This window comes from Marmota marmota, unplaced genomic scaffold, assembly GCF_001458135.2.
Source record: "Marmota marmota marmota unplaced genomic scaffold, marMar, whole genome shotgun sequence".
Lineage (NCBI taxonomy): Eukaryota > Metazoa > Chordata > Mammalia > Rodentia > Sciuridae > Marmota > Marmota marmota.
The window spans coordinates 5,845,210-5,862,792 of record NW_026000229.1 but is presented as its reverse complement, the minus strand read 5'-3'; the positions used below and the strand labels follow the sequence as shown (position 1 = coordinate 5,862,792).

The 17,583-nt window shown below is 35.7% G+C and overlaps 1 protein-coding gene across 3 annotated transcripts in view; it reads left to right on the top strand.

The window, feature by feature from the left end:
- Positions 1 to 17,583, top strand: part of Scaper (S-phase cyclin A associated protein in the ER) — a 325,725-nt gene that overhangs the window by 250,960 nt on the left and 57,182 nt on the right. For all 3 annotated transcript variants that reach the window (XM_048793832.1, XM_048793831.1, XM_015480048.2), the window contains one exon: positions 8,694 to 8,926. In XM_048793832.1, the coding sequence (XP_048649789.1) occupies positions 8,694 to 8,926 (233 nt within the window). The remainder of the gene's footprint in view (positions 1 to 8,693; positions 8,927 to 17,583) is intronic.

The following is a 17,583-nucleotide window of genomic DNA, read 5'->3' as shown; positions in this document are numbered from 1 at the left end:
AACCCATAAATACTGACAATTACTATGTATCAATTAGAATTAAGATATATGAAAAAAAAGATTTTTTAAAAGAAGGGGTTAAGCACTCATACAGTGCCCATCCCCTATGCCACTGTAGTGTGAGAGAAGGCTGAATGAGAAATTCAGATCTTAATCCCTACTCAATAGTAATGAACTCTGCCCCTACCCCAGGGTCAGTGGAAACCATGTTGGAAGCCCCAGTTTATATCCCCACCAGAAATAATGAGACTCCCCTCACCAGATGCTGTCAGAGGGACCAAGTTAGATGCCAGGACTTTACCACCTTTCTGTGGTAACACGCCCTATCCCTTTCTATGGAGGCCACTTAGGGAGCAGTAACATGACACCGCTATACACTGGTCTCAGGAGAGAACAAAGTTTGGAGCCTGAATTCCTACTCTCGCCCAATAATAATGAGCCACCTTCTTCCCCATCCTGGGACTGTCAGTAAAGGCCAAATGGAAAGCATGGACTCCTGCCCCCACCTGATAGTAATGAGGTGCCACTCCCTATCCTCCCACCAGACCCCTATCAGGAGACCTTCTAAAACACAAGATTTAAATAAGATCCAGAGAATCATAGCATAGTTCTCAACTTTTTCAATATAGTTTTAAAAATCTCTCATCATACCAAAAGCCAGGAGAATCTCAACCTGAAACAAGACATTGCACTTATCTCAAGGATTTTAAAGTAACCGCCATGAAAATACCTCAACACACAGTTACAAATATACTTCAACAAATGAAAATATTGTCTCAGCAAAGAAACAGAATATATAAATAATAATGGAATGAAACTCATAAAAACAAAAATTTAAGTCAGTAGATAGACTGAACTATAGAATTGAGAGAAAGAATGAAAGAATTAATGAATTTGAAAGTAGAACAATAAAAATTACTTAATTTGAGGAGCAACAGAGAAAATAGACTTAAAAGGGACTGATGGGAATATAACAAAAGTTGTGACATTCATGTTGTCAGTCTCACAGGAGAGTAGAAAGTGGACAGGACAAGAAAAGTACTTCAGGAAATAATGGCCAAGACTCTCCCAAATGTGCCAAAAGATATATATATATATGCAAGAAGCTGAGAAGACCACAAACAGAATGAACAAAAAATTAAAAAATGAAATTAAGTCCCTAGTATATCAGTTATATACATTAAATATAAACGGCCCACTTTATTTGTCAAAACTGAAAATTAGAACAACCAAAATGTGTTTTAATGAGGAATGGTTAAGCTTTAGTACAGCTGTAGCATGGAATATTATTCAACAATAAAGAGTAATGAACTGTTTGATCGATACAACCACTTGGCTACATCTCATGGGCATCTTAGTGAGTGAAAATTTCAATCTCAAAAGGTCATACTGAATGAATTCATTTATATAACGTTACAACAACAAAATTTTATACAAGGGTGGAAAATAGATTAGTGATTGCCAGGGATGAGGGAGAGAAGGAGCCATGTGTGACTGACTAAAAAGGGATATTTTTGTGGTGATAAAATAAATAGTTCTGTATCTCTTGATTGTGGTAGTGGTTATACCAATTTACATATGTGACAAAATTATATATATATTTTTTTAACCAGGGTCAATTTCCCAGGTTTAATATTTTACTATATAAAATGTAACCATGGGGGCAAATACTGGATGAAGTGTACATATGACCTTTCTACTTTTATTTTTGGCATTTTCTGTTAAGCTGTAATTATTTTAAAATAAAGAATAAAAAGAGCCAGTCTCAGAAGACTGAGGCAGGAGGAACACAAGTTCAAAGCCAGCCTTATCAGTGGCAAGGTGCTAAGCAACTCAGTGAGACCCTGTCTCTAACTAAAATATAAAATAGAGATGGGGATATGGCTCTGTGGTTGAGTGCCTCTGAATTCAATTTGTGGTACAAAAAGAGAGAGAGAGAGAGAGAGAGAGAGCAAAAACAACCCAGTTATTCCATTCCTCAGTATATCTATCCAAAGGGCTTAAAATTAGCATGCTAGTGACACAGCCACATCAAAGTTTATAGCATCTCAATTCACAGTAGCTAAGCTGTGAAAATCAACCTAGGTGCCGTTTAACAGATGGATGGGTTAAAAAAAAATGTGGTATATATGCATAATGGAATATTAGCTATAAAGAAGAATGAAATTATGGCATTTGCTGGTAAATGAATGGAACTGAAGACTCTGATGCTAAAGTAAAATAAGCTATTATTTATTGAGTAAAATAAGCTAATTCCAAAAAAAAACAAAGGCCAAATGATATGCAGATGCTAACATAGAACAAGGAGCCATAGAGGGAATAATAGAAGTTCATTGGATTAGACAAAGGGTAATGAAGGGAAGGAAAAAGGGATGGGAATAGGAAAGGCAGTAGAATGAATCAGACATAACTTTCTTGTGTTCATATATGAATCCATGACTAGCATAACTACACATCATGTAGAGCCACAAGAATGGGATCCTAATTAGAATAAGTTATATTCCATGTATTTATAATATGTCAAAATACATCTACTGTCATGTATATCTAATAAGCCAGTCCCCAAAACCAAAGACAGAATGTTCTCTCTGATATGTGGATGCTAACCCACAACAATGAGGGGAAGAGTAGAAGTAATTGGACTAGACAAAGGGGAATGAAGGGAAGGGAGAAGGGATGAGAATAGAGAAGACAGCAGAATGCATCAAACGTATCTTTCCTATCCTCATTATAAATACGCAACCAATGTAACTCCATATCATACAACCACAATAATGGGATCTTAATTGGTACAAGTTATACTTTATTCTATGTATGTATAATATGTCAGGATACACTCTACTGTCATGTATGTCTAGAAAGAGCGAATAAATTTTTAAAAAATAAAAAGAATAAAAAAATAAAGAGCAGGACTGGGGATGCGGCTCAAGCGGTGGCGCGCTCGCCTGGCATGTGTGGGGTGCTGGGTTCGATCCTCAGCACCACGTAGAAGTGAAATAGAGCTGTTGTGTCCACCAAAAACTAAAAAATAAATATTAAAAAAATTCTTTCTTTCTCTCTCTCTTTAAAAAAAAAAAGAGCAAAAAGAAAAAAAACTCTTAAGCTAACCCAGCTAGAACTCATATCTCCTTGCTTTATAATCCAACAGTCTTTCCACATCCCGCCTTGCCCCTCCAAACTGCCTAACATTGTCTTGAGGCCTTACTAGATAGGCAGACCTGTAAGAGTCTTACCTTATTGTATACATCACCCCTTTCTCTTTTGACACTTAAAAAAAACCCTGATGGTTTTATCTTTAATTTGGCCCTTAATGTTACAAGAATTGTTTGGGTGAAATTAAGTGAAAATCAATGTCTAGATGCATTTAACAAATATTTATTGGACACCTATGCCCAGTGTTGTTCTAGACACTAGGAATACAGCAGTGAACAAAACAAAACAAAACAAAACAAAAAAATGCCTTCATGGAGCTTACATTCTGATTAGCGGAGAAAGAAAATAAAAATATGGCAGCAAGTAACTATCAAAAGAAAAACAGCTGAGTAACCAGGAATGGGAGGGTAGATTTAGGGGAAAGGACTGTTACTTTAAATAGAGTAGCCTGGCAAAGCTTATAGATAGGTGGCTTTTGAAAAAAGACCTAGAAAGGATGAGGGAATGAGTCATAAGGATACCTAGGGGAAGAGTATTCCATGTAGAGGAAATAGCAGACAAGAGCACATGACAGACTAATTAATAAAGAGAAGTAATGAGGGCAGAGGTTTGGGGCTTTTAGTTTGTAGGAGATAAGAAACCAGGAATGTGTATAGCAAAGGAATGAGATGATTCAACATTTATAGCAAAGAGTTTTCAAGCATCATGACTAAGGCATACATTATAGTTCACTGACATTTTATTGGAATTTTGGCTACATAAAAAAAACATGTAAATAAAGACTCAGAACATACATATATTAGAAAAGATAATGATATTTCTGACATGGGTTTAACATCTTCTTGAATATCGTCATAATGTTCCTGAGATTAAAAGAAAGGGGAAAATTTTTTTAACATGTTGGAAAACTATTAACTAGTCCTATGTAATTTCCTTTTTATATTTTCAAGCCAAATAAATAGTGAAGATAAGTATCTCTCATCGGTTTTGTTTTTATGCATGAGATAACCATGGGCATAGATTTTTTTGAGATTTTTTTTATAGTTGTTGCAAATTTGGGGGGGTTTGTTTTCTTTTGTTTTGGCAGTACTAGGAATTAAATTCAGGAGTTTTGTACCAATGCACTACATACCACTGAGTGGGGCACTTTATTTTTTTGAGATGGAGTCTCACAGTTCCTGCTGGCCTCAAACTTATGATCCTTCTTCTGTCTCAGCCTTCCAAGTTGCTGGGATTGTAGGTGTATGCCACCATGCCCTACTGACATGGATGTTTTACAAAATATTAGTGGCAAAAAAGACTTGTGTGTCTAATAACTATAGAAAATAAAATGATACTGGCAATGCAGGAAACTGTGTCTGCTACAGGAGCACCTCCCTATTTTCAGCCTTCTTTTCCTCCACACTCTGACTTGATAGGAGGTTTTTTGGTTTGTTTTGTTTTTGGCAGTACTAGGGATTGACTCACATGATAAGCAAGTGTTCTGCCACTGGGTTATATCCCTAGCTCTTGTCAATTTTCTATTGATTCTTAGCGAACTTCATTCATATTCTGGCCATTGTGAAACACTGCACAACTTGAAAATATTAAACCTAGCCTCAGAATAGTAAAAATTAGTAGTATTGAATTACCACTAATTACCAATTTAATTTTCTCTCTCATGGAATCATGTTGCAGAACAATAGATTTATACTATTATTAAAAGTATCTTTCTGTATTGCAAACAAGAATGTAAAGAGTATTTGAAACCACTTTGGCAGTGGGAGGTAATGGGGGGAATATGACCTTAGTTCCTAAAAGTGATAATGACTTCTAATTTAATTTCACTAAGAACACTTAGCCTCAGGGTTTACTCCTATAAAATATTAGGTTTCTTCTTAGAGGAGGTTTAGAGAATTTGTACCAGCACGTTTCTAACCCTGATAATTTCTGTATCCTCAAGAAAGTCTCTCCTCTGGAGCTTGGTTTCTCCAAAGATAAAATGAAAAGATGTGATTCTAAGATTATTTTTACACCTAAAACTACGTGAAATAGCCACAGATTTTAAGAAGGTCAAATATCTATTGAGAGGAGAAAGAAAATATGCAGTAAGAATATATGCATGAAATTATCTTGTAATTTTGTGACTTTTAAGAATAAGACAATGATCACACCCATGTATTATAAAGAAATACACTAAAGGAGGGGCTGGGGGTTTAGCTTAGTGTTAGAGTATTTGCTTAGCCTGTGCAAACCCTTCGTTCTGTCCCTAGCACCAAAAGGAAAAAGAAAGGAAAGGAATATACTAAAGGAAAAACCTTTCATCCATTTGAAAAGAAGTGTGGTTTTAGATTTCTGCCTCAGAGGTGATAGATTCAGAAGTGCCCAGAATTACAAAGCTCTTTTTTCCCAGTCCAGGCCTGCTACACACTAGCAGGTGGTAGTTACAGGCTCTACTGCATGCTGAGTAGCTAACCTTTCCCTGCCCTCCATCGACCACCCACCCCAGAAAGGAATGTGTCCAGACACAGGTAAGCCAGGTGTTCTACAGAGCAGGGGGGAGGGGAGGATGTTGCTTGCACACCTTTCCTGAAGGACTGGCTCCTCAACTTGCAGTATGCCCTTGACCTGGCAGCTGTGCTGAAAGTACATTTAAATTCAAGTTTTGGTCTATAAGCAGATATCAGAACTGTGGTAAATATGCATTTCATTTATTGAAGGTATCCCAAAAAAGTAAACCATTCCTGCGTTACTTCACTTCTGGCAAATAGCAGTGATGTCTGTGAAATAATTTAAAACCAGCAAAAGAAAAATCTACACAAAGAGGAGATTTTTTGTGTGATCTTTTGAATAAAATGATGTCCTGTTTAGACACACACAAAAAAAAGACTTCACCACCCTAGATTATATGCAAAAGAATACTCTAGCCAGGTGCAATGTCACACATTTGTAATTGTAGCAGCTTGGGAGGCTGAGGCAGGAGAATCGCAAGTTCATAGCCAGCCTCAGCAACTGAGAAAGGCCGTGTCTCAAAAAAAAAAAAAACTGGGGATGTGGCTCAGTGGTTAAGTGCCCTTGGGTTCAAACCTTGGTACAAAAACAAAAAACAAACAAACAAAAAAAAAACACTGTTCTCAGCAGTGAAAGGGCCAATACTATGTGAGAGCACAACAAAACTGAAAAAATTAGGTGACTGAAAAAAAAATTAGGCTAGGCTATTGAAATAGCTGTGAAACTCAGTGAGACTGTTGGGAAAAAAGGAGATCACATGAAGAAAGTAAAAGACTGATTAGAATAATGAAGGCATATAGGCCTGCACCTGGGTACCTGGGTTCATCCCAGCAGGCTTGGCCTCTTGTATCAGTGAATGCTTTGTGTAACTGCTAGATTTTACGGAAGTTTTTCAGTTTGTGTGTACTTTATGAGACACTGACAAAATGGTGTCTATGAAATTAAGTACGAAGTCCTGATGAAATTAAAAATCAGAAGTTGTCAGCTACATAAAATATAAGAATAGTATTAAAATATATTTGATTTATTTTACATTAAGATGCTTGAGCTGGGTGCAGTGGCACACACCTGTAATCCCAGCAGCTGAGATTTGAACTGGCAGTGGGGATCACAAGTTCAGAGCCAGCCTCAGCAAAAATGAGGTTGCTAAGCAACTCTGCGAGACCCTGTCTCTAAATAAAATACAAAATAGGGCTGGGGATGTGACTCAGTGGTTGAAGTGCCCCTGAGTTCAACCCTGGTATATTTCCCACCCACCCCCACAAAAAGACTGACAATGAATGTTAATGACAATGATACACAACTAGGAAACTCAACATACAAAAGATAAAAAGTTCTCAGTGAAGCCAAAAATTTGAATAATGTTTTAATCTGGTTTTTCGCCACTGTGACCAAAAGAACAACTTTAGAGGAGGAGAAGTTTATTTGGTACTCACAGTTACAAAGATCTCAGTCCACAGACAGTTGACTCCGTTGCTGTATGCTCCAGATGAGGCAAAACATCAGGGCAGAAGGGCATGGAGGAGAAAAGCAGCTCAGAATATGACAATCAGGAAGGAGGGAGAGGGCTCCCCTCATCACAGACAAAATATAAACCCCAAAGGCATGCTCCCCAGTGACTCCCCTTCTCTGACCATACTGTGCCTGCCCTAGTTACCACCCTGTTAATCCCTATCTGGCTCTCTCCTAATCATTTCACCTCTAAACTTTCTTGCATTGTCTCACACATGAGCTTTTGGGGGACACCTAATATATAAGCCATAACAGATAAAAAAGTAACTATCGACATCATTTATTAAGTAGGTTCCTCTAAATATTTACATAGTCATAATGGAAAAAAGCAATAGTACTATGCAGTCAGTCGTGCTGTGTGCCAAATGCTTTTATTCTCTTCCTTTTTCCAAGTACAGAATGATATTTCCTGGCTCCTTTGTGATTGGGTTTGACTCTGTGACTAGTTCTGACCAATAAGTTGCTAGTGTTTATAAAGATCCTCTTTTGGAGTCAAGCGATTGATTATTCCTTTATCTTTGATAGAACTGGTAAAGAATACAACAAAGGTGACTAGTTCTGACCAATAAGTTGCTTGTGTTTATAAAGATCCTCTTTTGGAGTCAAGTGATTGATTATTCCTTTATCTTTGATAGAACTGGTAGAGAATACAGCAAAGGGGCTGGGATTGTGGCTCAGTGGTAGAGCGCTTGGCTAGCACATGCAAGGCCCTGGGTTTGATCCTCAGCATCACATAAAAATAAATAAATAAAAATAAAGGTATTGTGTCCAACTACAACTAAAAAATCAAAAAAAAAATTTAAAAAGAATAAAGCAAAGGCCAGTTAGTTGCTGCTAAGTGTGTTGTGGTATATAATAGTTTACTAAATTTATTTCAATTCTTACTTGAACTTCATAGTAGTTCTGGGAAGTAGAGACATATAGAAGGCAAGAACTTAGATCCTATAGGTGCAGAGCCAAAATTCAAGCCTTCATTCTGGCTCCAAGTCAACTTTTAATAACTGTGTTACTTCCCGTAAACTATTGTACACAGCAGAGTGTGATCCCCATGTACTAGGGAAAACTAACTTTTCCATTTGGTAATAAATGCAAATTTTACCCTAATAGATTAATTTAGTTTAGATATTTTAAAAATTCACTCCAAAAAGAAACAATATTGTCAGTCTGTTAATTGCTTTGTTTTCTGAATTAATGTAAATTTTTAATGTAGTTCACAATTTACTTTGTGCCTATGCATATACTAAGCATTTTATGTTCATTAGCTCATTTAATCCTCACAAAAATCTATAACATAGGTACTGTCAATATCCCTGTTTTACAGATGAGAAATACTAACCTGCCAAAGGTCACCCAGCTAATGAATGCAAAGCTGAGATTTGAACTGGCAATCTAACTTCAAAGCCAACACTCTTGAACATTTTAGAGTGTCTCCTGTAGAATTCAAAATTATGATTCTAGAAATGTTCTTAATCATCTCTGCCCATTTTTGGTGGTTTTATTGAAACCCGTGTACTGTTCTTTTTTTTTTTTTCTTCTAGGTTTATGTTCCAGATGAAAATAATGCTATTTTGGGAAGAAATACAAATAAACAAGTTTTTGAAGGCTTGACAACTGGACTTCTCAAAGTCACTGCTGTGGTTTTTGGCTGCCTGATTGCCAATCGACCAGATGGAAACAGCCATCCAGCCACACCAAAAATATCAACACAGGAAATGAAAAACAAATCCTCACAAGTTGATGCTTTTAACAGTCGAGTTCAAGACCTTATCAGGTAAAATTCCTATATTTCTTAAAGCTTTATTCTGTTTTTTAAAAAATCATATTAAAATAAGTTAAACCTTAGGGTCCACATGATGGCAGTGTATCTCACAACACTATACAGAAATATACCATATTTTATATAGAGAAGGAAAATCCTCTTAATAGAGCTTGCCGCCATTTTTGATATTTAGATATGCAATATTAGTGTATATAGTGTCAGAGCCTTTACGGTGGTATATTTTTTTTTTCGTGGTGCTGGGGATTGAACCAGGGCCTTGTGCGTGCAAGGCAAGCACTCTATCAACTGAGCTATATAGAAGCCCTACAGTGTTCTTGATATTAACTTTTTCTGACTGAAAAAAGTCTGAGAATTCCGCTCAGTTCATCTCTGGTTGTGAATTTGTTACCATTTTTGGAGCACCCATTACATGTAAGGTAATGTATTAGAGCCTGTGCAGCACTGTTAAATGTAGGATTTCTAATTTAGACTTTGTAAATGAGGAAATTGCTCAAAAAGGTTTAAGTGCTTTGGCCAAGGTTATGCAATAAATAAGCTAAAAAGTAGTAGGAAAACTGAGACTGGCACTCACATCTAGCTGGACTCCCAGCATCTGTATGCTTTCCAGTAAGTACACAAATGTGACAATTTCTGACACCTGTTCAAGGTCAGCCTTGCTTCCTTCCAAGGTCTCATTTTCTCCAGGGAAATTTACTCTTACTTTGGCATTTGAACTCTTTTTTCCTTAGTGAATCTTGAAACAGGTAGGACATTTAATTTCCCAGTAGGGTTCCATCTGGTGTTAATCAGTTACCTGTTCCACGAGTCAGCGACTCTGCTGTGGTCTGCAATGATCTCTGGCTCCCCAAATCCCTGCAATTTGTTGCTCTCTGAAGCTTATGGTAGGTTAATAGGAGAAAGAGAATGCCTTCCTCTGCATTTACTTCTTTCACAGTTCATAAATTTCCCTGGCTTCTTGTAGTGCTTTCTTGGAAACAGTTGTTTCATTCAGTATCTTCCTTACCCTTGATTACTTTGTTCACTTATCCCTTCCATCTGCCTGCCCTCTTTCCCCAAGCATATTTATTGCTGGAGAGCACCAGGCCCTTTGGGTCCACAACCATTTATCTTACAGCACTTGACTTTTACCCTCTCTGCCCTTTCTCTCAGTTGCTTGATCCCATTCAATTTCCCCATGTCCTCTTGGTCATTGTAGAACTTAGCCCACTCTGTTGATGAATACCATTCTGTCCCAGCATTCTCCCTTGGGCTACCATGTGATGCAGCAGCCCTGCGTTCTTGTCATCCAGACAACTTAGCCACATGCCTCAGCTGTGATGAGGCAGAAGGCCACAAGCTAATGCATCAGTGCAATTCCAGTGGGCCCTCCGGGAGAAAATATATACATTTTCACATATCTAATAGTTAGCAAATCCTTCTTAAAGGAGGGAAGGCATTATGGAAAAAATCAGTAGTGGTATTCTGTCAGCCAAATAAATTGTGTGTCTTTTAAAGGTTGATTTTCAATCATAACCCTATGCTGGTCCTTCTCTGATTTGAACCACTTTGGATGAAAATTGTTTTCCTACAGTTAATGCATTGTTAGTTAACTTAATGATGCCTATGTGTAGAACCCCAGCCATATCTCTGATTCTGCCTAGTGTAGCACAGAGAGCATAGATAAATTTATAAGTACTGAATTTTCTGTATTAAATCCATCTCTTACCTCCCCAAATATGAACTGACAAGAAACCTCAGTACACTCAAAGCTACATCCTGGACATTTTTGCCAGTTGTGAAGTTGAGTCATTAGGTTCCTGCCCCATCTTTGGAGCTGGCTATAGCATGTACTGCTGAGTAGAGCTAGAGCAGAGCTGGAGGAGACTTTGACATACATCTCTTCCTTCTCCTCATCTGGCATTTAAGGGGCAAGGATGTATGTTTTTCAGTGTTTAAATATTCTATATTTTATTATGAAATATATCAGTGTACATAAAAACAAAATAATAGATACATGTGTATCCACAATTAACTGATAACATTTTTCTTTATTTTAGACTTTGATTTTTATATTATTATTTAGAATCCAAATATAGATGCAGCTGCCTCTGCATCTCCATCCTTTTTCCCTTACTCTGTCCCAAGAGTTAAATCACTATGTTGGGGTTTATGTATTTCATTTCCGTGTGTGGGTGTGTGTGTGGGGGGGTGTACACTCGTGTATCCATAAAGAGCATATTCTACTTTCTATTTTCATGATTTTTTAAAATTTACATATATGCTGTGTACTGTTTTGTCAATTACTGATTTAATGCTGTTAAACATAACATGTTGAAATATTTTTTCAGCTTTATGTTGATTCATATAAATCTGGTTAATGTATTTTAACTGCTCTACAATTCTATTCTGTTCTGTGAAAAAAATTCTAACTTGTTTATCCATTTCCAAGAGTTTCTTACTTTTCACTATATCAAGTAATGATGTAGACATCTTTATAGAAATTTACTTTGTACTTATTTGAGAGTTTCTTAAGGATAAATACCTAAAGGAGGAATTTATGGGTGACATGACAAGTGCATGTTTAACTTCACCTGGTAACACAGAATTGTTTTCCAAAGTACGAATATTAGCTCCCATCACCCAAAACTAAGAGTTCCCATTTCTCCATATCTTTGCCAGTGCTTTGCAGTGGTATTTGGTTGTTGTTTTCATTTAAATTGTGTTTATTACTACTAGTGAGACTGAATGTTGTTTATCAAATATTGGTCAACCAGAATTCAGTTACAGAAAACAGAAACTATTATAGCAATATTTATTTATTTATGATACTGGGGATTAAATGCAGGGGTACTCTACTTCTGAGCTACATCCCCAGCATTTTTTAAAAAAATTTTGAAACAGTGTCTTGCTAAGTGCCCAGGCTGGCAGTTAACTTGGAATCCTTCTGCCTCATCCTCCTGAGTTGCTGGGATTATAGACGTGTATCACATAAGTGACTATTATGGCAATTTTAAGCAGAAATTGATTTAATACAGAAAATTCAGTACTTATAAATTTATCTATGCTCATTTTCCAGGAATGACTCCCAGAACAATTCTGCAAAACTAAAGGGGTATTATATCTATCAAAATCAAGAGTTGCTATGTATTTTATAATCAAGAACTATGCTGAACCAGTGGAACTATTCAGTTCAATAGCTCACTGCCTTAACATAGCAAGAAGCTACCACTACCCATGCTACAACAGTGTGCCCATCTTGTCTCTCAGCCTCCAAGATATTTCCATAGACAAACAAAATGACTTTATGAACACACTTTGCAAATGAAAAAATACACAAGAGTAGTCACTAGTTCATTTTTACTTTCTAAATTTAACTTTTAAAACCAGACATGGTGGCACACACCTGTAATCCCATTGACTTGGCAGGCTGAGGCAGGAGGATCACAGGTTCGAGGTCAGCCTAGACAACTTAATGAGCCCTTGTCTCAAAATTTAAAAAAATAAAAAGGACTGGGGTTATAGCTTAGTGGTAGAGCATCCCTGGGTTCAATCCCTAGTACCAAAAAAATAAATAAATTTAAAGTTTAAATGAGCATAATACAGCTAATGGCTACTATACTAGAATATAGTTCTTTATTCTTTATTTTTCTAGTTCTAGCAGTTACTAAAAGAGGAGTGTTAAAATCTTCAACTCTGATAAAAGATTAAATTTGTTTCATGCATCTTGAAACTCTGTTATTAGATATGTTTTAGTGCTATTAATGTCTTACAGATGGAATAGCCCTCTTAACATTATTTTTATCTATTTGTGTTAAATACTCCTTGTTTTGGAATCTAATTGTTTAATATTAATATGCCTCAGCCAACTTCTTATGTGTATTGTTTAGTCTGTTTTGTTACATCTTTGTTTTTTTTTCTTTAAACACTTTAAGATGCCATTTTATTCTCCTCTGACTTCCATCATTTCTTATGAAAAACCAGCTTTTATTCATATCATTTTTCCCCTGTAAGTTACATGTCTTTTTTCTCTCCAACTTTCAATCATTTTTTTCTTTTTCCTTGAGTTTCAGGAGTTTGGCAGTGGTTTGCTTAGATGTAGTTTCCTTTAGGCTTATTCTGATTGAGGTTGGATAAGCATCCTGAATCTATAAGTTGTTACTTTTCCACCAAAATAGAAATCTGTTTTAAAATACCTTTTCACAAAGAAAAGTTAAGGTCCAGATGCTTTACTTGTAAATTCTCTGAAACATCTAAGAGAGAAGTAATACCAGTCATACATACAGTCTTTCAGAGGAAACGAGGAAATACTTGCCACTTTATTTTTAATGCCAGTATAACTTAATCTGACCAAAATATTCCAAAAAAGATAATTACACATTAATATTCCTTGTGACCATAAATGTAGAAATCCTTAACAAAACTTTATAACAATTAAATCCAGCAAGATATTAGAGGATAATCCATCGTGACCGAGACTTATTCTATGACTGCAAAGTTAGTCTCACCACTCAGAAATTACCATATTAATAACCAAAAACCATATCCTTCTTAAATTAACATTGCAAGCTACATTTTCATGGATAATAGCAAAAGACAGAAAGCTTCTGGGTCAAAGACAGAAAATAATTATTAACAAACAGCAAGCAGTTTGAGCTATTCTCACCCATAAATCTCACAGGAATAATAGAGGGTGGGCCCAGATGAATGTTGCACATACAGTGGGTTTGCATCATAGCTGAGAAATCTCACAAGCTTAGGAAGTCCCAGTCTTTTATAATAGACCTGCTGAACCTTCACCTGGAGAGGGACATTGTCTTTATTACACTGGACAACAAGCAAACCTACCCTTTAAAAGCTATAAAGGAAGAATGTTTCACATCTCTGTCTTCTAAGGCCTTTCCTTTTATAGATATTTATCAGAAAAGATTATATAGCACAAAAGCTGTCACTTCATCTTTTCATAAGGCATGCAGAAATCAGAAACCCATGAGGAATTATTTCCTGACACTGACCCGCCCTGCAAAAACAAAAACAAAGACATTATATAATCAGTAGATGCAGCAAAAGTATTTTACAGAATACAACACATTCATGTTATTTAAAACATGTGCATACACACAGAAAATTGGGAAATGACAAGAAAATCTACAGTACTTTATGATTCACAAGAACTATTCATTTTCACCATTTTTATGTAGCATTGTTGCTGAAAATGCTAGCTAGTTCAGTAAGGGGAAATTTTTAAAAGGCATAAAGTTTGTAAAAAATAAAATAAAACTTGTTATTTATAGTGTCATGTTACATATTGTAGAAAAACAATGTAATCTGCCAAGAAAAATAAAAATAATTGAAACTATAATGAGGTTTCAGCAAGGTTGGAGAATATAAATAAAACTTGTACAGAAGTCAGTTGTGTTGCTATGTATAGCATCAAATAGTTAGAAATTAAAACTTGGACTGGGGATTTAGCTTAGTGATAGAGTGCTTACCTGGCATGCATAAAGCCCTAGGTTTGATCAATACCACTGCCAAAGAATAAAATAAAATTGAAAAAATAATGCCATTAATAAAAACCATCCAAAAATATCAGATACCTCCAAATAAATCTCATGATAGAGTTGCAACACCTCTATGAAGCATGACTGATAAAATTAAAGAAGACCTAATAAATGGAGAATATATATCATATCCATGGGTCAGAAGACTCAATATTATTAAAACACTATGTCTTCCCAAGTTGATTTACAGATTTAATGCAGTACTAATCAAAATCCTTAGTAGGCTCTGATAGAAATTTATAAGTCAGTTCTAGAATTTATATGGAAATGCCAAAGATCTAGAATACCCAGAACCATTGTGAAAAAGAATAAGGTCAGAGAATTTGCCAGATTTTAAGACTATAGTGTAAAGATAGCCTCCAAAATAGGTTTTTTAAAAAAAGCTCACAGACCTCACAAAGTCCAAAGTTTGTGAGGTTTTTGGTTTGGTTTGGTTCTGGTTCTAAGACTGGTATTGGAAACCCACTTAAGCCCTTTTCATCTTAAGACTAGATTGTTGTAGCTTAGTATGGTCATTATTAGTCTCAGAAATAATTTTACATCCTTGTTTAAAAATTTAAACTTTAGTAAGGAACCCCCCCCCAAAAAATATCCCACAAAAAACAACATGTTTACTGGAAAGAAGACTCTTATCAGGGGTCAGTAGATCTTAGAATGTTTCAACTCTCCTGCTTGGGCTAGTGTTTTGCCCTTCTTTGAACCTCAGTTCTTTCTCTATCAGATGGAAATAGTAATATAATCCTCAGATAGTGAATTTGGTTTTCTTATACCCTGCTTTATTCAAAGTTTTAAAAATATAATGTAGCTACCCATATCAAGAAGCCTAAAAATTTGTGTACCTCTTTAATTCAGTAACTCTAGTTTTGGAAAGTAATCTGAAATCTGGCAAAGATTTGTACACAAAATATTAATCACAACCTGGTTCAAAATAGTGAATTTTAAAAACAACCAAAAAGTTCCAAAAAATTCCATTTCACTATATTCAATCATTAAAATTATGTTTGTGACCTCTGGAATCTAGATCATTTAACAGGAAAGACTCAGTTGAAAAAAACATGTTATATGATACCATAAGCATATACTCAGCAAAATTCAATTTGTGCCAGAGTATATAGAATAAACAATCAGGATTCATCAACAAATAAATTTGAAAAGAGGGTTAAAAAGAGAAAGAGATGGAGAGGTAACCAATAGATTAAAGAGACTTAAGACATATTAATTAGTCATAATGCATAATTCTCATTCTTTTTTAATTTAAAAAATAATAACGTCGGGCTGGGGATGTGGCTCAAGCAGTAACGCGTTCACCTGGCATGCGCGCAGCACTGAGTTCGATCCTCAGCACCACATAAAAATAAAATAAAGATGTTGTGTCCACTGAAAACTGAAAAATAAATATTAAAAAATTCTCTCTCTCTCTCAAAAAAATAAAATAAAATAATAATAATAATAACGTGAATCAAGTTATACTATTTGCTCTTGAACAAGAATTACAGAAACTAGGGGCTGGGGCTGTAGGTCAGTGGTAGATCACTTGCCTAGCACAGGTGAGGCACTGGGTTTGATCCCCAGCACCATATAAAAATAAAATACAGATATTGTGTCCACCTACAACTAAAAAATAAATGCTTAAAAAAGATATTGTGTTCATCTAAAACTAAAAAATATATTTAAAAAATAATTATAGAAACTATGTTTTTTAAAAAAAACTATTTCTCTCACCTGTAAAAGGAAACAAAAAGTATATAACCTTAATTGTGAGAAAAAACAAATACAAGCTGGGAACATTCTACAAAACAACTTGCTGGTATTCTTCAAAAATATCAATATTATGAGAGAAAAAGAATGAAAAACTGTTTCAAATTAAAGATCTCATAGTAAATTCAACACGTAATCCTGACAGAGTCATAGACAAGGAAAATGAAATCTGTGAAGGACATAACTGCAATAATTATTCAAATGGCAATATTAACTATAGATTAGATAATAGCATTTTTTTTCATGGTACCTATACTGTGACTATGTAGGGGAAAAATTGGAGCTCGATGCCAACACTCCAAGTATTGTATTAGAGCTTTGTCTATTAACTCTACTGTGTCTACTTGGCTTCATTTTATAAGCAGATATTCTCCATGTAACAAATAAGTTGGCTACCAGCAACCCCCAGACTCATGTCTCTTGGTTTAGATAATCCCAGCAAAAAGAGATTCTTTTTTTTTTAATTTTTATTGTTGGTTGTTCAAAACATTACATAGTTCTTGATATATCATATTTCACACTTTGATTCAAGTGGGTTATGAACTCCCCTTTTTACCCCGTATACAGATTGCAGAATCACATCAGTTACACATCCATTGATTTACATATTGCCATACTAGTGTCTGTTGTATTCTGCTGCCTTTCCTATCCTCTACTATCCCCCCTCCCCTCCCCTCCCCTCTTCTCTCTCTACCCCCTCTACTGTCATTCATTTCTCCCCCTTGTATTATTTTCCCCTTTCCCCTCACTTCCTCTTGTATTAAATTTTGTATAACCCTGAGGGTCTCCTTCCATTTCCATGCAATTTCCCTTCTCTCTCCCTTTCCCTCCCACCTCTCATCCCAGTTTAATGTTAATCTTCTTCTCATGCTCTTCGTCCCTACTCTGTTCTTAGTTACTCTCCTTATATCAAAGAAGACATTTGGCATTTGTTTTTTATGGATTGGCTAGCTTCACTTAGCATAATCTGCTCTAATGCCATCCAAGTGATGCATGATTTTTCCTTCCTTCTTTTATCGTTGATTTTCAGTTTCATTCCATTATGATCAGATAAGGTGCATGGTATTATCTCTACTCCTTTATATTGTCTAAGAGTTGCCCTGTGACATAATATATGATCTATTTTTGAGAAGGATCCATGTGCTGCTGAGAAAAAAGTGTAACTGCTTGATGTTGGGTGGTATATTCTATATATGTCAAATAAGTCTAGGTTATTAATTGTGTTATTGAGTTCTAGAGTTTCCTTATTCAACTTTTGTTTGGAAGATCTGTCCAGTGGTGAGAGAGGTGTGTTGAAGTCTCCCATGATTATTGTATGGTGGTCTATTAGACTCTTGAACTTGAGAAGAGTTT